The sequence below is a fragment of the Eleutherodactylus coqui genome, chromosome 9 (genome assembly GCF_035609145.1).
Source record: "Eleutherodactylus coqui strain aEleCoq1 chromosome 9, aEleCoq1.hap1, whole genome shotgun sequence".
Taxonomy (NCBI): domain Eukaryota; kingdom Metazoa; phylum Chordata; class Amphibia; order Anura; family Eleutherodactylidae; genus Eleutherodactylus; species Eleutherodactylus coqui.
Genome location: NC_089845.1, coordinates 91,905,108 through 91,927,812, shown reverse-complemented (window position 1 = coordinate 91,927,812; position 22,705 = coordinate 91,905,108). Strand labels below are relative to the sequence as shown.

Sequence of the window (22,705 nt, the reverse complement as noted above, 5' to 3'; positions counted from 1 at the left end):
TATTTTCAAAGATTTTCCATTTCTCTTAAGTGTTCATACACATTGGATATATATTTGCTGAACCTGCTAATTCCAAAGGTCTCGAAGACCATCTAATGTGTATGGGAGTCTTCCAAATCTTCCCTAACGGCAGATGTTGGGAGAGACACTGGAAGGACTGAGCAGTTTATGCTCCATTTATGTAAGTGTCTCCGTTATATTCTCAATACGTTCCAGTCATTCCTCATTTACTTGTTGCCCTTGTTTATGGGTCATCTGTTATCTGTTCTGTTACTTTCCACACTGTACTTGATATTTGACGCAATGTTCTTTTTTCCCCCTTCTTATAAAATGCAAAATTGAAATAAAATACAAATATAAAAAAAACCAACGATTGAGCAATTGGATTTCGACTGACTGATCGTTTTGTTCTTGGGGTACATGTCTGGCAGCGGCTTTATCTCCTCTACATTCAGAACACATACATGTACCCTCGTACAAGATGAACATGCATGTATATGGGTGTGTCAGGCAAGATAGCGGTTGGCCAAACAAGCATCTGGCAGGTGGCTATCAAATGTTTCCAAAACTGCAGAATTCTACAATAATTAGCTTTTATTACTGTTATTTACAGGCACCATTCAGCAGTGTAGTGATGCCATTGATCATCTGAAACGCATCATAATTCAAAAAGCCAGCAGCCTAAACAAATCATCTAAAAGACGCATACCAAGGTATTTGTAATGTCTGCACAAGCCTTCTTGTAAAGTGTATGAAATATTGGATGGTGTCGTCCTGACTGTGAGGGATAACCCTGAATGTCCAGAGGAGTGGAGATCCAGTATTGTCGTCTGCTGAGTCTTCTGCTACTGCGCCGCTTCCTAAATATATATTCAGGCCTCTGTTTAAAAAAAGAGCACAGCAAAGAAACTAGTAGGGAAACTTTCAGATAATCCAATGACCAATTACAAAGAAGTTTCTGCTTTTATTAGGATATTTCCTTAAATATATCATTTAGAGCGGAAGCTTTCCAAGATATTCATATGTACAAGTACAGGCCTATTTTGAATCTTAATTTAATGTAAGGTATATTCCTCTGCCTTCTGGAATTCTTTTCTCTTTTTGTTGTTATTTTTTTAATTTTTTTTTGTTAAATCTGGATATGAACCATAGTAGTAGGTAGGTAGATTACAAAAACAAAAAAGTAGGTTGTCATTACATCCACGTACCATTACAAATGTGAGATTCAGGATTTTAAAGAGAACCTCTTAGGACACGAGCCATTAAGCCGGAGAAATGGGACTGCCATAGTCACTTACCTGCTCCATAATGAGAGGACAATATGTATGCACACACACGTACAATGCAGAGATGACTCCGCTGCTTGCACCGAGCAGCCAATTCCTGGGCAGACAGTGAGGGCATAGGGATAGGGGGCCAGAGGAGTATGAAAGTCACTGCACTGGACTCAGCAACCCCCATCCTGTGAGTCCATAACATTAGCTTATGGAGTGAACAGGACCTGACAGGTTTCCTTTAATGAGGTTTCCAGCTCTGTTTGTGCCCATAACATGGCAAGATTCCCTTCATTCCTCCTCTCTCTCTGATTAAACTCAATTTGTCATTTCCTACTTGTGTATTTTTACATACGGTGGTTAAGAGGTGATCAATGAGTGGAACAGGTTGCCACGGGAGGTGCTGAGTTCTCCTTCAATGGAAGTCTTCAAAGACTGGACAGACATCTGTCTGGGATGATTTAGTGATCCTGCACTGAGCAGGGGGTTGGACCGATGACCCTGGAGGTCCCTTCCAACTCTACCAGTCTATGATAGTAATTCTCTAACATCACCCAGGGACACAAGTGGCCTAGTCATTAATACCTTGTGTCATTGGTCATTTAGGGTGGTGATGGGGTTTATTGATATCCTTTATCCATGTTGATCTGCGGTGGTTATGTGATCGTTAGCTCTCATGGTTATATAATATTACCACTATATTGTGTATTATTACATATATGTTATGTGCCTGTGATATAAATGGTCCTTAGAGGATTTGAAGGTCTGTTTAGCTGCTACAGAGCTCCACATCCCCTGCATCCCAGTTACACCATTACATGAAGACGTCAGTCAACCTGCAGCTGGTGGATGCTTACTTTATAAGGTTTTGTACTGCTCCCATCAAACTCATTAACAAATCTGTGTGCCGTGAGCTCCAATAGTCGCAACAGAAATACAGGTTGTTTTTTTTTACTCATTTGATTTTAGTGTTTTTTTTCCAAAAACACTTAGATGGAAACGCCGGGTACTAGGAAACCGCCCTTCCTCAAGTTTTCCAATGTACAACTCTGTTCACACTGCATCTTTTAGCCATTTGTACACTTTGGGCAGATTTCCTGACATACACTACCTGCTGAATATTACAATATATGTACTATGTAGGTGTTCAGATATATACATCGTCAATAGACTTTCATGGTAAAGAAAAAAAAAAAAAGGTATTCTGTCGTCTTTTTTTTTCTTTTTTTATGTCTCTTTATAGGAAAGTCAAGTCAATTATGTTTTTCCATGCAACTGATAAAGTGTTAAGAAGATGTATATTGGCCCATGGGATACTGAGAGAACACTCTTTTTAGTATCTGTCAGGGAAATAGAGCCCTATGGATGCATTTGATGTATGCCGTATGTATTTTCTTGGCACCCATGCCAATCAAAGGGCTCAAACACAGTGTGAATAGAGGACTTGTACTGTGGCTTTATTTCCTTGTGAAGCTCATTATTAGTCTGTGGTCATATGAGGCGGATTTGCCACGGAGTTTCACTGCGGCAGTCCGCCTGCGGCCGCTAATCCTGCGATTTGCCAGCCATGTGGACAAGATTTGTCAAAAATCTCGTCCACGCGGGGCGGCAAAGCTGGTGCTGCGGCGCGGATTCCCGGGTCGCAGCATGTCCATTCTTTTTTTTTTTTTTCCCTGCTGCAGCCGCACTCTTCTCTATGGGAGAGCCGGCCGCAACAGAAAAGCATGCGTTGCAGCCACTCCAAAATCCGCGGCCAAGTGCTGCGGGTTTTGAAGCTGCGCTTTCCCAGTGGATATCTTGCGGTTTTTCGCTGCGGCAAAACCGCAAGGTTTCCACCGAAAATACGACCCGTGTGACCCCAGCCTAAGCGTGCTTGTTTTGTTTGCTTGTTTTTTTTTTCAATCTGATTGTCTTTCTGCTCTGTGATTAAATGCTAGATAATTGATATTACACTACAAAGTTTTGCGTTGTGACTAATAGTACTGCCATCTGAACCTAGTGAGTGATGGAAATGTGATGAATGAATGGTTAGTAATAGCACTTCATGTACTTGAAATGGGAAGTTTTAACAGTTTACTATCTCTGTGTTTTTATTTTCCGGAAATTAGAGGGTTTCCCCCTGGTCAGACAATCTGTCTCTTGGATATTGTCCTTTGGCTTTTACAACAATGTGGCCTCCCCCAGACGGATTGCAGACACAAGGCGATGGAGCTCTTCTTTGAATTTGTACCTTTGCTGCCTGGTAAATACTTTTGTAAATAAATTCATTTTTTATTGCTGTACTTTGAAAATGTGCCGGACGTTTATGGAGTTTTAGCAACTAGGTTTTATATATAAACAACAGTGTCATTCTGTCTACTTGGTATCTTTGTAAGTAATGTACTCTTGAATTACTTCATCTGGTGACTTATTGTCATGAGCAGGCAGTTTGGTGTGGATCGTACAGCATGTGTAGACTCTTCCTCTAGAGACACATTCCTGCCTGTAAGAAGAGCTGACTGACAATACATTGTAGCAAGTCGATTGACGCTCGTTCTCATTTCACTGGGCAGTTATCAGCAGGGCTTCATGCAAATGATCATTTGTGAGATGATTGATTTTTCTCTCCTCCCGTATACAGAACTCTAAATTGTTCTGGGCAGCACATCTCCTATTAAGCAAGGGAGATGTGCTGCCAACCAACAGTCTTTTTTTTTTTTTTTTGTAATGAAATGACAAATGAGCTTTTTTTTCGTTTGTCATTGCATCGTGGGGCCTTTTACACTGGTAAGTGATTGGGAATGAACATTCATACAGCCAGTCATTAAAATGTGTAAAAGGGCCTTAAGACTGGTGTATATGTTGTAGAAAAGCGTTTGAGAGCCATTTGGTTTCCCTTTTACAAGTGCTAAAATTTTTATGTATTTTAAAATGGGTTTCCTAAATTTATTTGGAATCTATATATTAGCCAAACACTGTTCTAATTACTTCATAATCATGCACGCTTGGGTTGGTTGGGTGTCCTTGCTGATTGCTTTGAAGTAGTCACCCGGCTGTCAATGTTTCCATGTTAGTTACATGATGTAAAGTTAAAGAACTTTACTAATGCCTGTCCTTTAATAGCAACAAGGATTTCATGCCAAATTGCTCTGCATGTGCCCAGTATTTGTGGGGAAGATCTCACAGTACCGGTCACAAATGTACTACTTTTCTTTTTTTCTTCTGTAAATGTCTTCCGTCATTCCTTTATTTATACTAATTTAGGAAGGCTTACAGTTCAACAGGACAAATATAGCCCATGTGCACATATGAGCTTACAACCTACAACTAAAGGATAGAGAATGAATAAATACTTCCTGGGATGGGAGTATTGGAACAGCAAATTTTGAAAACCATAGGGCTGGTTCTAAGGTTTTTTGTTGATTTTTTTTTTCAAAAAAGTTCCTTTCCAAGGTTCATGGAATGGTTTGGGTTTTGCCATGAGGAACTGGTTCTGAAGAAGTTCTGGATATAAGAGTTGATATAAGTTTTGTAGTGGAAAAGTTGGTGGACACAGCAGGTTTTGTATGTGTGGCCATACCAGGAGAACTGTTGTTCACCCAGAACCCAAGTCTGTATTAAATGGCACATAGTATGTTATTCTGAAAGAAGACAATGTCTATCTAGTTCAGCCTGTTTCCATTCCCCCTTGTTGATCCAGAGGAAGGCAAAAAATCCCCCGTGAGGCAGAAGCCAATTTAGCCCATGTGGGGGACAAAATTCCATCCCTACTCCATAATGGTAGTCAGAATAATCTCTGAATCGGCATTTGAAAGTTCCTACCTGCCTCCAAGACCTGGATTAACAATTCCGCAGGTTATTTAATGTCTATATCCTGTAATATCATAGCGCTCTAGAAAATGTATGTGACTTCTATATTGTGGTCTCTCTAGATGTAGCCATGTGCGTGTTTGCACTCTCCGTACTTTAATTGTAGGACCAAAATCCCTGCATGCAGCACCGAAGAACAGGATAAAATATTTTATTAAAGGAAAAATGTTGTTTTAGAATGTTCTCATTGTTTATATCAGAACCTTAATTGAATTGTTACATAAACTTTTTGTCTGTTTTTTTTTTTTTCTTTCAAAGAGAAAAAATCTCCTTCGGCCTGGGTGGAGGAGGTTGTCAAGAAAAGGGGCCTCTCTTTTTTGATTGAGAAATTTGAAAGTGCAGGCAGCATGGATGGCAACCAGTGTGGCATCTTATACATTGCCACTCTTCACGAACTACAGAAGAGCTCTTTACGAGGTGTCCTTCAGTGGATGGACATGTTACTTGCAGCTCTGGATTGTTACAATACCTTTATGGGTATGCGTGTTGTGAAAGCACAGACTTTACTTGGTGAGTAAATCAGTTATTAAGTGTATGAGGGGTATAGAGACGTTAAAAATAAAAGTTCTGCAATCGAGAATAGGGTAGGAATCTAGTGTCGGTGGCCATTTTAACTTTTTAGACATGTGACAGGCCCTTTTTAAGACTTCTTTTTTCATGCTTTGATCACATTCAGTTGTTGAAATCATGATAGCTGATCCACAGGTATGCTGGAAATATTGAATGTAAGATCTGGAAATTGCTGTGTGTCAGTGAAATTGCTTGATGGTCTGGCATTTAAACCACCCATCCACATGTGAAAATGATTACCTATGCATCACAATATTGAGGAAATGGCATTTAAGCACTTTTTGTTTTTAAGGTTTATAGTTGTGCAAACAATTGCCAAATCGGAGGCGTTATTCAAACTGATAATGACCCCTATAGTACAGAGAGATTGTAGGTGGAAAAAAGGACAGGTGGGGGCTCTATTATCATAACGATGGCGCTTCCATTATAGCCATTCCCCAGATGAGAGCTTTATTAACTGTACTGTAATGGCTTACTTCCTATTAGAATTTGGCAGGAATTAATACAATTCTTTGTTTTGTGCATTAAACTGTTTTAGATCCTTCTCAGAAGTCCTCTTTTCTTAGAGCACTACATTTCTTCATCAGTCATCTTTCCATGCATGACATCACCGGAGCACAAACCTGCTTTAAAGCCAGTTTATTCAGTCCACAAGAAAAAGAGGAATACAACTACAGCAAGTGCACAATTATAGTGAGAATCATTGAGTTTGTAACCATGATCCTGGAGAATTGCCCGCAGGATTTCTGGAAGGTAAACGCTGCAATCACTTAGTTTTTGTCAACTTTATAAAGATTGCAAAGTTAGTAAGGTTACATTTTCAAAAGCAAAAACGATCCAGAGTTTCAGGTATACATAACATCTGCCCTAATGTATCCAGATGCAGGGGTGAGAGTCCATGGTTATAAACTGCATCATTGAATACTCAAGCACTACAGTATGTAGACAACCCTCCAAACAATGGGCTCTTAAATAGCATCCAAGTAATCTTGAGAAGAATGAGGGGCCACGATTTTTGCCCTGGTTAACTGTGCAGCTCTAGCAGTGATGGATCTCTGAGCCTTCTGGGGTTTCTGTTTGCTGCCTGAACTTGTTTAGTACTTTATATTAATAGGAAAGCGAAATGGGAACTTTGATTATTCTTGGTTTAAACAGAACTGAATTATTGCTATTTATTACCGTACTTTCTTGTTTGCTTTTTTAGAATCTTGAAAATGAACTTCTGAATAACTTCATGTGGGACTTAACAGCAGTTACTGTATGCGATCCATCGAGTATAGGATTCAATACAGCGGATGTTCAAGTGATGAAGAACCTTCCAGATGTGTGTGTACAGTTGCTAAAAGCAGTTGCGAAATCGCCATACGGGAGAACCTTAGAAACCTGTTTACAGAAAAAAATTACAATGGAACGGTATACACTTGTCACAGTATAAAATGATCAGATATTATGCAAAGTGAAATGGTGAAATAATGTATTTCCTCAGTGGCCATTTTAAATTCCTTATTGTATTTTATCTTAACCATGGCAGGGTTGAAGAGCTGTGCGCTGTTGATCTCTATGATTCGGATATCCGATATAACAGTATTAGGATGGGTGCCACGCTTTCTGCTTGTAACCAGCTTTATAGGGCGCAGTTGTTGAACTCCACTCTGCATGCACAGGTGAGGAATAGAACTCTCTGCAATCAAAGTTCTCAGTGAAGAGCTCATGGGCTTGGGGCCCATTTACACGTAACGATTGTCGCTCAAACGAACAAAAGTGCCTGATAATTGTTACGTCTAAATGCGAGCCGCCGTGCACTTTTCGTTCGCTTTTCAGTTCTTCTTCTAGAAGCTTTTAACTATAATAAACTAAAATAGTGTATACCCCTTCATGTGTGGCCATAATCACTAAAGAAAGTACCTTTTTCTACCTCTAAAAGCAATAGCATGTCTAACTTTAATGCAAGTGCCATTCTATGATCCTTTGCATCAAAACTGATGGCATCTAATTTGAGATTAAGCGCTGCGGAATAAGTTGGCGCTATACAAATAAAGATTATTATTATTAGATTGCATTCTTGTAGTTTACAGATTTTCTGTATCATTCACTTGTGCATTCTCTGCTTAGGTTACTAGATCTTCTGTTGGTTCCAAACTCCTTTCAGTGGTTTATAAAGGCATTGCTGCTGGTAGCGACAAAAAGTCTTTACCGTCTTTAGACATCAGCAGTAAACGTCTTGCTGAAGAAATTCTACAACTGGCTTTTAATTTCGGTGGACAGGTAATTGATTGTTATTCAACAACTATTCTACGAAGCCGTACTTAATATGTATACTTTTGTATCACTAAAACCACATATATTTTCTTCTATCTAGTTGTATTTGCTGACTGTATTTTTTGTATTTACTGTTTACTTACAGAATTATTTCTGTAGTAACCTGTAAAAGCACAATTCATTACACTGTGCTGTATTCTCTTGGTCACGTTCCTTGATTACTGCTAGATCAAAGCAAAAATCCAGTTGTTGGTGCATTTTTTTCAATTTTTTGCTTCTATTCCTGCGACAAAACCATAGGCTCCCTCTACAATTTACTGGAAAGTCTGGCAGTAGACCATATCAAACATGGATTTTGATTGTGAGTTCAGACCCCACTAGTCTGATATTGATGGGCTGGCCTAAGGATAGGCCATGAGTTGTAAAGGTCTGGAAAGTTGCTTTAAACAGTAAAACTAATAAATTTGTTTAATTGGTTCTATTAGATTCTGCATTTTTAAAGTTTGCTTGCTTTCTTCTATTAAATTGTCTATTCTTTTTCAGTGTGAAGAACTTGTTAGTCTGCTGCTGAACACTTTGGTTTTAACAGTGCCGTTGTCTGGAAGCTCACAGAGAAGCCTAATCAGTTTTTCTCATGGAGAGTATTTCTACAGTTTGTTTTCTGAAACTATTAACAGGGAACTGTTGAAGAACCTGGAAACAGTTGTGCCTTATCTACTTAAATCAGCAACGGATAATCCCAAAATGGTAACGACCGTGTAGTGTCACTGAGGAAAAGAACATTATCCTTAAGGCTCCAATACATGTTAAGGAAAAGCTGTCTGAACCTGCCGGTTTTGATAGGACTGGTCAACTATTGTATGTGTAGGGGGCCTTCCAATAGAGGATGTCACAGAAAGGATCAATCAAACATATTGAATTTCAATAACCTGATCCTTTAGTTCTTCCTGGAGATAAGTCGCTGCTAGAAGAGTCTGGCAGTAGCTTACTCCCCTCTATTGAAAGCACAGAAACACTAAGCTGAACCAAGCGTTGATTATGTATGGGGAAATTGGAGAAATACCTTTTGGTCGACAGCTGTTGAAGGTGTACGGCCACCTTGATTTGAAACTGGTAATTATACAAAATTACTGATGTTTAGATGAATACAGAATACTAATAAATTTTAACAATATCACCACGCCATGCATATAGAGTAATACAGTATGAAAGAAGCTCTTCTGGGTTGTTCGATTTGAAACTAAATGAGCCTGATAACACACACCATCTCTGTGTGTTTAAGATCCTTTGTAAATTTAGTCAATTTTCACACTTAAAGGTTGATTTACACACAAAAGCATCCAAGCGTTGAGTGATAGCTGTTGCGTGTAAATGCGCGGCCATCGTGCACTTACCGTGCACTCTTCGTCCATCATTGACTTCAAGTGTAGCATAAAATCCTTTGTCCCTGACAACAGGGACAGCATGCTGTGTTCTACACAGGCAGCGCTGATAGCATTGTATGCAGCCAACAGCCCACAGCAGAACAAAGCAGATGTATTTAGAAAACAGACCACCCACTGTTCTCTAAACACGTGCAAATGAAGCTAGTTGGCAACTAATAGGCTAATTAGCCCATTAGTAGCTAATGCAAGATAATCGCTCAAAACTGTCAGTTTTTGATGAATTTTCAGCGATCATCTTTGCGTGTAAATGGAGCTGAAGTCCGGCAGCTTGTGACATTGGTTTGGTCTACTTGATGAAGTTTCAATATTTGCAATATTCGTATTCTTTAAATAGTAAAAACGAATGTTTTAGTTAAGCAAAATATCAGATCTCTGCAATATTTTACCGACCTGATGGCAAATGATTTCATCTATGTTATGAGTGCAAATATTCTTGATTAATTTGAGAAAATTCATCCGATTATGGAGTTTAGGTGGCCATGGTTATACATCTTAAATAGCTGTCTGCTGAACTCTTTTTCAACCATCAGCTGTTTTATCCCCATCTCTTACACCCACACGCTCCGCTCTGGCTTATTGGGCGTTAGGAGAAATTAATAGGGCATGTTAAAATCTAGCATTCCCCTTCCTCCTTTCTCCCGACATTCACCATCCAATGAGATTAAGGATACCCCAATACACATTAGTTGGTCAGCAGCCGGTATCACCAAAGCAGATTTAGATTTTTAAGATCATAGTAACCAGTCTTTATCAAAACCAGGTATGGGCAGCTTCACATTCCTGTTAGCACTTCCTGTTCTTTCCCCTAGTTCCCCATAAGCTTTTGAAATGGAATGTATGTATATATGTGTGCATGTGTATACACACACACACATCAAAACCTAGAAGGAGTTGTGGTGTGATTAGATGAACAGTCTTGTCACTTGACGCCCTAAAAGTGGTTCCACCCTTGGCCTATAAAGGTCTCTCCGAGGCTACATGTGTGTAGCTCTTTTTCTGCTTGTGTAGAGCTTGCTGACCCCTAGACGACTCTACAGTGTGATAAAAGCGATTTCGCCAAGGTAACAGAGTTTTAGAGGCAGTGTATTATTAGCATGCAAGAAGTTGGATGGCCATATAAACTAATTGCCCGCCATCTTGGCCGTTCTGACCAGACTGTTAGAAAGTGTTGGGACTAGTGGATGCATGATTACACGCACACAAGGCGACTGGGCTTAGGACGCCTTTGACAGACCACCATAGAGAAGATCATCTGATAAGCACAATTAGCTCCAACTGTTTTGTTGTTTGTCATCCAGAGACAGGTAGCACCATTGTTCTGGGCTCTCTGTCTGTCATAATAATTTCCAGGCACCAAGCTAAAGGACATTTGGTCTTCCAGCGCCCATTATATGTTGGACTTCTACTGAGTGAAACAGTATTGTCTTCAGTGATAAATCCTGGTTTAGTTTGGGCACTGACGACGGCCATGTTTGTGTTTGGAGACCTAGGGGTGAGCGCCTCAATCCTACTTTTGCTGTGGAGCAGCACATTTTCCCCATTGCTAGTGTGATGGTCTAGGGGCCATCACATATGATAGTCGGTCACCCCTAGTAGTGGTAAAAGGGACAATGACAGCTCCGAAGTATGTTCAGGACATCCTGCAGCCACATGTGTTCCTCTCATGGCGGCTTCCAAGAGGCATCCAGCAGGATAATGCTCGGCCGCGTCACAGCAAGGGGGGTCACAGGAATGTCTCCATAACATTGTCTCACTTCCGTGGCTGCCCGTCGTCAGATTTATTACCAATAGAACATGTATGAGACCATCTGGAATGACAATTCCGACTTCCAGTTTGCACAATCTAGAGGCTCAGTTACAGAAAATGTAGAGCGATATGCCGCAGCATACCATACGGAACCTGTATACCTCCATGCCCGCCCGTATCACATCTTGTATCCAAGCTAGAGGCAATTACAATAGCATACCAGAGTCTCCCTTCAAAGGGGTCAGTTTCCCACAATAAATTATCCTTTCGCTCTGATATTGTAATCACTGACTTATATCAATGTTACAATCACACAGAGAAAGTGTCATTCAATTCCAACAACTCTTTCTAGGTGCTTGATTTTTTTTTTGGACAATGAAATATATATAATATTTCATTGTCATATATAGTCTAATATAAATAAGCCTTCAGGCTTTTTCCTGCACCACACTTTGACCCCTTTGTCTGACCTTTGGTGGACAATTTTGGTGTCGTTAGATTAGTGACACCCTCCTCACCGCCGTAAAATCCTAAAATTGGAGTTTGGTATAGCAAGTGACCTGTGAAGGCAGCCCAAAGTTCCTATGTTAAGTGTATGTGCATGTGCCTGGGGACAGGGAAGCGTTGGTAAGCGAGCGTGAGCGGGCAATACTGAAGGGGAGCAGCCAGTACTGAAGGGCAGCGGGCGTTCCTGAACGAAAGTGGGCGGTGCTGAAGGGGAGCAGGCGGTATTAAAGGGCAGCGGGCAGTAATGAAGTAGAGCAGTCGATACTGAATGACAGCAGCTGGTGCTGACAGGAAGCAGCTGCTACTGAAGGGCATGGAGCGCCGCTGAAGGAGAGCGGATCGTGCTACAAGGGGGGTGAGTGGGGCTGAAGGGGAGCGCGCGATGGCTGTGATTGCTTCATCCTTTCAATGCGCTAGATAACCAATCACAGCCATCGTGTCATGGAAGCAGCATTTATGAATTAGCTAAGCCACACTCATAAATTCCGTTCATCCAGTGCCGCTCAATCGTGGCTCCTCAGAACAGAGGCAGCTCCCAGAACAAAAGCATAGAAGGGGGTGTAGTGACCCTGGCGATCATCAGTTGACATTCCTCCTCTGGGCCACCGAGACAGAAGACAAAGAGAAAGCAAACAAATGACAGACAGACAAAGAGAAAGACACAGCGAGACACATGGAGGCAGACACAGCCAGAGATACAGGCGCAGAGACAGAAAAATGGGCAAAGAAATACAAAAAAAACATTTTCCAAACCTTTTATGTTCATGTAGCGAGCATTGGGTCAATCCAGTACATATATAATAAATTCTATGTTCTTTTTCTGCTTGTAAAGGTGAGCTCCGTCTTGAATGGAATGCTGGACCAAAGCTTTAGACAGCGGTCAATTCAGAAGCATCAGGGTACACAGTTGGTCAACGCTGTGCTTAAAAGTTGGATGAAACTGGAGAGCTGGTGGGCGTCAGATTCTTCTCCAGAGAGCAAAATGGCGGTCCTTACATTACTTGCTAAAGTTTTACAGGTATTGATGGGACCCAAGGCAAGCCACTGTCCCTCTAAATGTTGTATTTGTTTGGTGTCATGTGCAGATATAGTTTATAGAAAGTCGTTCATTACACGTTCATCCAGTTTCTGCATGCAGAAGACCGAATGTTGAATCGCCCTGTCTAAACAGGCAGTCGTTCACTTATGGACGACTATATGCTTAATGTGAATTGAGGCGGGCGGGCCAGAACGATCCCCAGCTGCTCTGCCTCCATTCACTAGCTATAATCATTCCAGTGTAAGAGGACAGTTACGATCATTGCTAGGACAACCTGTTGGGCATCTTGCACCTGACACGTCCCCCTGTTAAAGCGCCTTTAGACTATACATAAATGAATTTCATTTCCAGTTTGCAGTCACTTCAATCTTTATTTGCTGTTAAATACATCGTTATCCTACAGATTAAACACTATTTGTACAGATTAAAGCGGTTATCCCGGCAGCGCCCGCCCAACGCCAGCGCCTCGCTCTGGCATCGGAGTGAAGCACTGCTCCAACCCCTGTTTAGTGGTCAGCGCTTGTAATTGCTGGCGCAGCTCGCATTGATTTCAGTAATAATTGAGAAGTAGTAAATTTCAGTATCTTGCAATTACAAGCGCTGGCCACTACACAGGAGTTAGAGCAGTGCTTCCTCTCCGACCTCAATGTATCCCGGTGGGCACTGCCTGGATAAACTCTAAGTCTCAATTAATTTGCCTCTGTTTGAAACAGATTTTTACCCTTAAAGGGGATAGTGCCATCATTAAAGGTTATTGGTATCCCCAGAAAAGGGAATAACTTTCAGATCAGTGGAGATCTCACCACTGGGACCCTCACGATCCTGAGACTGGGGCTTCAGCACATCCTGACGTAAGAGCGGTGGCGGTTATAACTGTGCACCATCACTCCATTCATTTTAATAGGAATACCGCAGATAGCTGAGCACTTTATTGGTTGGACCTCCACAGAGCTGAAAGTTATCACCAGTCCTGCAACTATTACAGTTCTTGTAATCTCAAAATGTACTGATAGTGTAAGATAATGGAAAAGACAGTAAAATGACAGCTCCATATTATCCTGAAACATTCAGTGCTGTTTTCTTCTACTTTTCTCAGATTGAGTCTTCTGTGTCTTTTGACACAAACCACCCTGCTTTTAATGATGTTTTCAAAACCTACTTAAGCATTCTCTTGGATGAGAAGCTCGGACTGAATTTGAAGGTATGTCAAACAAAATGCACAGACACGTAGTATATTCTGTTCAGCTTGTGTGCTGTCCAAGTAAAACACAGATCAGACTCGACCGTCTACGGAAAGACACACACCAGCTGTTTTACACGGCACACTGATTGCATGAAAAACCTCATGGCATGCATTATATTGATGCAGTTTAAGGACAAGGCTCGCCCATTCAAGTAAATGGGGATGCAAAAAAAGCAGACAGCACTTGGATGCGATCTGCATGCAGTTATTGTGCTGCTGTTTTTCTTAAGAAGTATAGAAAAAAAGAATTGGACCCGTGCCAGTTATTTTATTTCACGGATGTTTTATGCGGATTTCCGCAGCAGATGCACTGCGGGTCATCTTAAAATTGATTTTTTTTCTTTTTCCTTGAGGCCCAATGTCCACGTGCTAATTTTATTTATAAAATCCGCGCGTGGCCCCCACATAGCATCTGTAGGGCAGCTAACAGCATGAGATGTGATTTCTTCCCGGCGTGCGGGTCGCTCGCACGGGAAGAAATCACAGCATGCTCCATTTTCCTGCGAATGTGCCGCACAGATGGCTTCCATTGAAGCCTGTGGACGCCGTCTGTATCCGCGGCATAGCTACAGCTGTTTTTGTGCTGTGCCGTGGATACGTGGGAGAGCAGGAGATTTAAAATGAAAAAAAGTGTGCACTGCGCATGCACGTGGCATGCTGCCGGCGTGCCGAGCACATCTGCCGGCCGTAAGAAAGAGGATCCAGCCTGCACAGAGAGCCCCGCAGGGTCTGGAGAGGGTAAGAAATTGTATTTTCCCTCTCCATGTTCTCGGGCACGCACGCATTTCACTGTGGGATTCAGCAATGGTATCCATACGTGCAAGTGGACATGAGGCCTAAGGGAGATCGCAGATTGCAGATTTTTTCTGCGCAGATGTACGCGGATGCTCTGCGGATCAACACCGTGGAAAAAATCCACAACCCCACCTCCCAGCCCTTTCCCCACCTACCTAATTGCTTCTAAGCTTCAAATCCGCAGCAGATGCGCAAATGCATTTAAATGTACTGCGGATCCTAAGCTGCCATAGAGATAAATGGAGCCAGATCCACGTGTGATCCGCAGTAAAATGGAGCATGCTGCGATTTATTATCCGCGTGCCGCATCCGCAAATCATTGAAAATCAAATCCGCAGGACTTGAATAAAGTGCGGATGCCCAATGCTTCTCTATGGGCGGCTAGAGCTGCGGATCTCCTGCGCAGATTTAATAAGTAAAATCCGCCCGTGGACGTTGGGCCTCACTGAAGTTAAAAAAAACAAGCAAAAAAAAGCAAAACATTGCATACAAAACAACACACTAATGGAATAACTTCTGTTTTTTTGTGGTCCCAATACAGAAAAGTACTGTTAATTCCAAGTGGGATAATACAAAACTACATCATATGATTACTAGTATTACCATACAGTTCAGCTGACTGATCTAATGTGTACAGACAGTTTCATAGTGAAGAAAATATTGCTAGTGTTAAATAATTGTACTGTTGTAATTAGGTTACTGTTCTCTTATATATTCTTGTAGAAACTTTTTTTTTCCTGCAGAGTGTTTATAATGACATTTTCTTCATTCATAGAGCCAAGCTGTTATCGTACTTCCTTTCTTCACCAATCTAAAAGAAGAAAGGCTGACTGAGTTAAAGAACACCCTCAATCAATTTGTTGCCTTCAACTTTCCAATGAAATCTGATGAATTTCCTCAGGGCACTTTAAAGTTCAATAACTATGTGGACTGTATAAAAAAGGTAAATAAGGTTTAATCCGGATTCTATGTATGCGCACGCCAACATTGGTCTCCTTTTCCTCTTACAGTTTGAATTAAATCTGATATATTCAAAAAGGCCTCATGCGTAAAAAAACGATAACTTTCAGTTCAGCGATTTCATCTATCTGGAGCAACACCTTCCTTAATATCAGGCACCTCAGCAATCAGGTGTGGTTACTGTGGGAATCTAAAGGCAGCTTTTAATTTCCTCTGCAGCAAAATGTGCCTATTCACAATAATGGGTGACAATCCATACAGTATGCATAACAACACCTTCTGGAGCAAGTCTCTGCTTGATCTTGTTGATTGAGGTTACTGAGCGGGGACCCTGCCTATGATATACACCAGCATTATAATATAGAGAATTCCATGTTCTTTTTCGAATCCCTGGGCAACCCTTACTTCAAAAACCGTAAGGCCTTATGTCTACAGGCGGATCGGATTGTGCATGCGGGAGCCCACAGCGTAATCCAACCCTGCCCGTGGCCAAGGACACTGCGGGTCTTCTACTTACCCGTCTGGGTCTTCATTTTCTTCACTGCAGATGTGTACAGAAGCGCCGCCGTACATGCGCAATGGAGGTTTTTTTTTCAACGCCTGCTTTCCTGAGAAATCCGCGACCCATCCGCAGTTTAATTATGGACGGGCTGCAGATTTAACAACTTCCATTGACCTCGATGGAAGTCGTCCGTGTGGGATCTGCACTGAAATGGAGCATGCTGCAATTTTTTTATTTTTTTTTCAAATCCGCATGCTTTATTTAATTTGCAAACGCCCATGTTTCCCTATGAGGGGCTTGATTTGCGAATCTTCAGCGTGGATTCCGCAAATCAGATCCGCTTGTGGACATTGGACCTAAAGATGTTGCCCAACTTATACGAGTTTTGTCTAAACAAGCACCCAGTTGTAAAATAACAAGCGTGCTGCAGTTTCTCAGCTCCCCTGACTCCCGCTGTGTCCAGTGCTGCAGCTTCCAGTCTTATCTGTGATGTATTGTCTACAGGCTGCATCAGCCGTTTAACTGGACATCGCAGGTTGCTGCAACCGATCACAAGGCTCAGTGATGTCAGCGAGTAACATTTTATCAAGTTACATTACTCATTTGATGATGTACTGACATGAATCATGAAGGAAGTTACAGCGGATACATTCTATTTTATCACCCATCCTATGGATAGTTGATAAAAATTGATTCTGGTACAGCCCGTTTAATAAATATGGTAAAAAAGAGACCATCGCATAATTTAGCAATACACAATATGTGATTTATAATGATAATTGGTGTGCCTCGTGACTTTAAGAAAATTAATTTAAAAATCTATGTATTTGTCTTAGTTTTTAGATGCATTGGAATTGTCCCAAAGCCCGATGCTGCTGCAGCTTATGGCTGAAATTCTCTGTAGAGACCACAAACATTTTATGGAAGCTTTATTTCAGAACACCTTCAAAAAAGTTATTAAAAGGTAAAGAAAATGTGTTCCCTGCCACTGTGTGTTCTACAAATTCTCCATTAACTTGTTAGGTTATGTTTAGGCTTTGCAGTAGCAGGGTAACTTTTGGTGTGAGGTTTTTGTTATTTAAGGACACTTTCATCAAATACTCCTTGGACGGTTTGTATCGTGGGGGTCCATTCAAGACACCCGAACATCATTCATGCTGTCAGTCCACCACCAGGACTGACATGCCGCCGTTTTTTTCATTTATTATGATTTCAGTTTTTGTCTAAGGCTCTAAACGCAGGGATTAGCTTATCAAAGAACTATCATAGGTAGCACTTATCTGCTAAAATACCCACAGTATAATAGAGGGCTTTAGTGACCTAGTTTATTGATTACATCTGACGGCTACATTTGACCGTGGTATACTATCCCGGTCAAATCTTGAACTCTGAGAATAGATCTGTTCTTAAATTGACCCTATTCGTAATCGTTATTATTACGGTCTAGGTAATTCTCTAGATCTGTCCAGGAATATAGTGCACTTGAAAGCAATCTTTAATTGCAATCCAGCTGTTATTTTAAAGCTGTATTCGGACAGATCTAGGTTTGATTCCTCGGTATCTGGCTTCACCTGTCTTGGATTCTTATGAGGTTTCATTAAGAACCATCTTTACAGCCACAACCCAGTATATCACTGGGAATAGCGTATTGGAACCCCTGAAGAACCCACTAGGTGGGGGAAACGCGTAGGGTAACGCTTTTTTTCTTCATCTAATACTTTACGTGTGTCAGGTCTTCCAATGACATGACACACGACCGCGTGTCAATTTTTCCAACGATTTGACACACGACTAACAAACTTGGACTATCAAAGTCATGCTTTAAGACCAATGATCTGTACAAGTTGAGCCTTATTGTTTGACTCAAACTTAGTTGGTCATCACACACGAGTGGCATGTGTTCTTGAATTAACGTTCCTTATTCGATCCAATATATGTGTGTTTCGTTCTTCCCTTCTCAATTTTAGTTATTTATAATAAAAGTTATATTTTAATATTAGCTTGAAGGTCCACGCAGTAAATTTCATTCGGGGCATAAGGAACTTGTCAGGCCCCACATGGAATACTGCATACAGTTCTGGACACCGGTTCTCAGGAAAGATGTTGCAGTGCTTGAGGGGGTTCAAAGATGGGTAACTAAATTAATAAACGGAATGAGAGGACTGGAATACCCAGAGAGGCTATCAAAATTCGGATTAGTCACCCTGGAAAAAAAGACGGTTAAGGGGCGACCAAATAACTATGTATAAATACATGAGGGGACAATACAAGGATCTCTCCCATGATCTGTTTATACCCAGGACTGCGTCAGTAGCAAGAGGGCATCCTCTACGTCTAGTAGAAAGCAGCTTTCATCACCAACACAGAAGGTGGTTCTTTACTGTAAGAGCAGTGAGACTGTGGGGGTTCTTTACTGTAAGAGCAGTGAGACTGTGGAACTCTCTGCCTGGGGACGTGGTGATGGCAAAATCCATTGAGGAGTTTAGGAGGGGACTAGACGTCTTTCTCGAGCGGAAGGATATTACAGGATATAGACATTAGGTGACAGGCGGGTTTGTAGTTTCAGGTCTTACAGTCAAGTAGGAACTATCAAAGATTGATCCAGGGATTATTCTTACTGCCATTATGGAGTCGGAAAGGAATTTTCCCCCAAATGGGCTAATTGGCTCCTGCCTTATAAGGTTTTTGCCTTCCTCTGGATTAACTAGGAGGTTGAAACAGGCTGAACTAGATGGACATTGTCTTCATTCAGCCAAATATACTATGTTACTATGTATGTATTAAATTCTTATTACCATGACTTGATTCCTCGGGGCCAGCAAATACATGACCCCCAACTGATACCAAACTTTATTTTCAAGACATTCATTATGACTTATAGGCCTCGTTCAGACAGGCGACAAAGTCATGTGATTTTGTGCACAGTTTGGAGAAAGAGTGTTTTGTTGTGAAGTGTGTATGAACGGTCGGAGAAGTTTAAGGAAGGTTGCACAAGTGTCAGACAAGAAAAAGCAGCTGGAACAAAAAAAAAGATTAAGCACCTGTAAGGAGTTGTCATTTTGCTACAAAATTCAACATGCAGTTAATCCCCTTTTACACGTAACGATTATCGCTCAAACGATGTCTTTTGAGCGACAATCGTTGCGTGTAAATGCTACCATCGTTTGCTTTGCGGCTGAATGATTATTTTTGATTGAGTTTAAAATCCATCCTGCTTATGTACAAACTGATTTAGCTCACTGTCTGCAGGAGGGGTATAGCTGATGGGAGTAGCTGACATTTCCTAGTGGCAGCAGCTATACCCCGAGGTCTTGCTGTGTTCCCCTATTAACTTGATGAGAAATGGATTTTATTGTAAGTAAGAAAAATCTTGCTTTACTGGCAAAAACTATTGATAATCTATCCTCAGGATAGGTCCTCAATAGTTAACTCCTTAGTGACCAAGCTTTTTTCTGTTTTCAATTCCCCCCCCCCCCCCCTTTTTAAAAATCGTGACGCCATTATTTATCCGTTAATGTAGCTGGATGAAGCCTTGTTTTTTGCGGGATGAGTTGTATTTTTCAATGGTGCTATTTATTGTACCATATAATGTCCTGAAAAACTTAAAATTATGGAGAGTGGAGAGAAATGGAAAAAAAAATTTTACAATATCTTTTGGTGCGTCTTATTTCTACGGCGCACAAACTGCAACCAAAATGACATGATAACTTTTTGTTCTATGGGTCAGTGCGATTACTACGATGCCAAACTTATATAGTTTTTTTGGGTTTTTTTGCTGTACTAATTGCATTTTTTTCAAAGATATTTAATTTTTAAAAAATTTTTCTGCCGCCATCTTCTGCGAACAATAGCTTTTTATTTTTTCCGTCAACATAGTTGTGCTAGAGCTCATTTTTTGTTCCACGTCCTGTAGTTTGCGTTGGTACCATTTTGGAATACATACGACTTTTTATTGCATTTTTTCTTGGAGACAGGGTGACCAAAAAAGTGCATTTTTGGCGTTCTTTATTTTTTAAATCCCCACAGGGGACCACAGCTTTTGATGCTTTGATCACTCCTGCAGTATGATGTAATGCCATAGCATTATATCATACTCCTATCCGGCAGGCAGTCTATCAAGTCACCCCACGGGGATGGCTTGATAGGCATTCAGAAGTCCCCCGGTTGCTATGGCACCCTGTCATCTCATCGTAGGGGCCATACAAGACACTCGAACATCATTCAGGGGATTTAAATGCTGCTGTCAGAATTGACAGCGGCATTTAAAAGGTTAACAGCTCCGATGAACCATGCGGCTCATCGCAGCTGTTGCTGCCGGGTGTCAGCTGTAATAAACAGCCGGCACACGGGATGTATGAAGGGCGGTTGCCCCGATCTTCCTTCATACATGTCCTACATCTGCAGGACTTAAAACACGATAGGCCGGTCACTAAGGGGTAAATAAGCGGGGACCCACCACTCGTGATCCCCAAGTTATTGCAATGAGGCTGAACATTGTCATTGAAAACAGGAGTTGAACTGCCATAACCTGTTGAAATCATTGGGAGCTGAGGCCGGCTATTACACTTCTGGATCTTCTGACTCTAACACCTGGGTCAGACGTGGAATTGTAATAGCTGGCTTCAGTTCAAACTGATTTCAATGGAAGTGAAGCCAGCAATCACACTCCCACTCTTCTCCCCGATGAGAATGTACAACCCTCTGCACTGACAGTGAGCCGGGCGATCAGCTGATCACCGGGGATTTCAAGCTGTGGGTCCAGGCGATTAACTATTGATGACCTATCCTGAAGACCAGAAACCGAATTTAGTTTTTATCCCAAAATCCAAGGTTGTCATCCATATTCAATCACATATTGCCGTTGTTGATGACTTTCTGCAAGCAGGTTTTGAAAAAGGCATTAGATCATTCAGGTTGAACATAATATTGGTGGTATTGTAGAATGTAAAACTTTCCTTTTCTCTCCTGTTGTTTAGGAGTAGCTGTGAGAAGCAAGTGATCATGATGGATACAATACACAACATGTTCAAGAGCGAAGATCTCCTTTCAAATGCAACTCGGCATTCCTTAGTTGATCACTGCCTGCTGACTCTTTTGTGGAACTGCAGTTCTGATGCTTTGAAAGTTTTCTTCAGCAATATCATTACTTTTTCAATGGATTTTCTCAAGAGCAGATTCACAAAGGTATCCATTGCATGTATATTTTTAATGTGCTGTGACTTCTAGTTCTTAGAAGAATTATATAAGTGAGTCAATTAAAGGTGTATTCCCATTTTATAAAGTGATGACCTATGCCATTATTTTATGACTGGTGGGAATCTCACTGACCCTTAGAATTTTTAGGGGCTACAACACTGATTTGTTTCTACTGGTGGCTGAAAGCGCTGCTGTGCAAGGAGAACTTAGAAGTGGGTGCATCACTAAATCAGCACTGCAGTCCCTTCATTCTAACAATATGCCCTCATTTTATAAGATGGGGATAACCCTTTAAGATTAGAATACAAGGTCAAGTCATAAGTGGAACTCAGCAATGCTACTTACAGTAGTTAATCAACATTGTGTCCACTTAAAAATAAGGACCCATTTAGTAGTCTAAGACCAGAGACAGACGAGCATATTCTGGCCGCATTTATGTGTATGTAATACGGACCGCGGGTATCCTGAGCAGAACTATGAGTATCATAAAATCCTATGATGCTTCTGCTTTGGGTCAGGATACCTACGGTCAGCCTGGGACACCCATCTGTATTACATAAATGTGGCTGTGATAGGCTTGTCTGCCACTGGCCTTAAGCGGCATATTCTTGATTCCCAACCCCCTAAACTTTTTTATGTTTTAGGCCGCCTGCACACGGGCGGAAATCCCGCCGCGGGATTTCCCGCGGGATTTCCGCCACTGAAAGTTTGCATAGGAGTGCATTACAATACGCACTCCTATGCAGACGGCCGCGGTTTGGCCGCGCGAAATCTCGCGCGGCAAACAAGCCGCGGCATGTCCTATTTTTGTGCGGGGCACGCACTCACCGGGCCGCCGGCTCCAGGCTGCGCGGCAGCCAGCACATGAAAGAGCCGGGGCCGCCAGGCGCGGGTGAGTACGCGCTCGTCCCTGCAGGCTCTCGGGTCGGGACCCGCGGCGAGAATTCTCGCTGCCGGATCCGACCCGCTCGTGTGCAGGCGGCCTTAAATATAAATCGGCTCCACAAAATCCAGTTGAGGCATAAATTTAATTTAAAATTGAACTATAAACTAGTGATTTTCAGAGAGGATGTTCCTGGTTGCCGTTTACATCCTCTTGACCTTTGGTCATGTGACAGTATGCACTTTGAAGCTGGCTGCACACGGGCATATTTGCATTGTGTCCTCCTCCGGATTCCGCAGCAAATACCGCCCATAACATGCTATTGCTAAACTCTTTTTCCTGCACACAAGAGCAAATCAATAGCAATTTTCCACTTGTGGAGGAAAAATCGCAGAATGTTCTATTTTTGCATGAATGGTCTTCCATTGAAGTTAAT

The 22,705-nt window shown here is 41.6% G+C and overlaps 1 protein-coding gene across 1 annotated transcript in view; it reads left to right on the top strand.

Moving 5' to 3' along the window:
- PRKDC (protein kinase, DNA-activated, catalytic subunit) overlaps positions 1-22,705 on the top strand; it is a 187,027-nt gene that overhangs the window by 78,761 nt on the left and 85,561 nt on the right. The window contains exons 29-41 of the mRNA XM_066578069.1: positions 614-713; positions 3,383-3,516; positions 5,382-5,633; positions 6,232-6,446; positions 6,898-7,106; positions 7,225-7,357; positions 7,806-7,958; positions 8,496-8,699; positions 12,484-12,669; positions 13,787-13,891; positions 15,504-15,671; positions 17,027-17,154; positions 21,167-21,374. Of these exons, the coding sequence (XP_066434166.1) occupies positions 614-713; positions 3,383-3,516; positions 5,382-5,633; positions 6,232-6,446; positions 6,898-7,106; positions 7,225-7,357; positions 7,806-7,958; positions 8,496-8,699; positions 12,484-12,669; positions 13,787-13,891; positions 15,504-15,671; positions 17,027-17,154; positions 21,167-21,374 (2,195 nt within the window). The remainder of the gene's footprint in view (positions 1-613; positions 714-3,382; positions 3,517-5,381; positions 5,634-6,231; positions 6,447-6,897; positions 7,107-7,224; positions 7,358-7,805; positions 7,959-8,495; positions 8,700-12,483; positions 12,670-13,786; positions 13,892-15,503; positions 15,672-17,026; positions 17,155-21,166; positions 21,375-22,705) is intronic.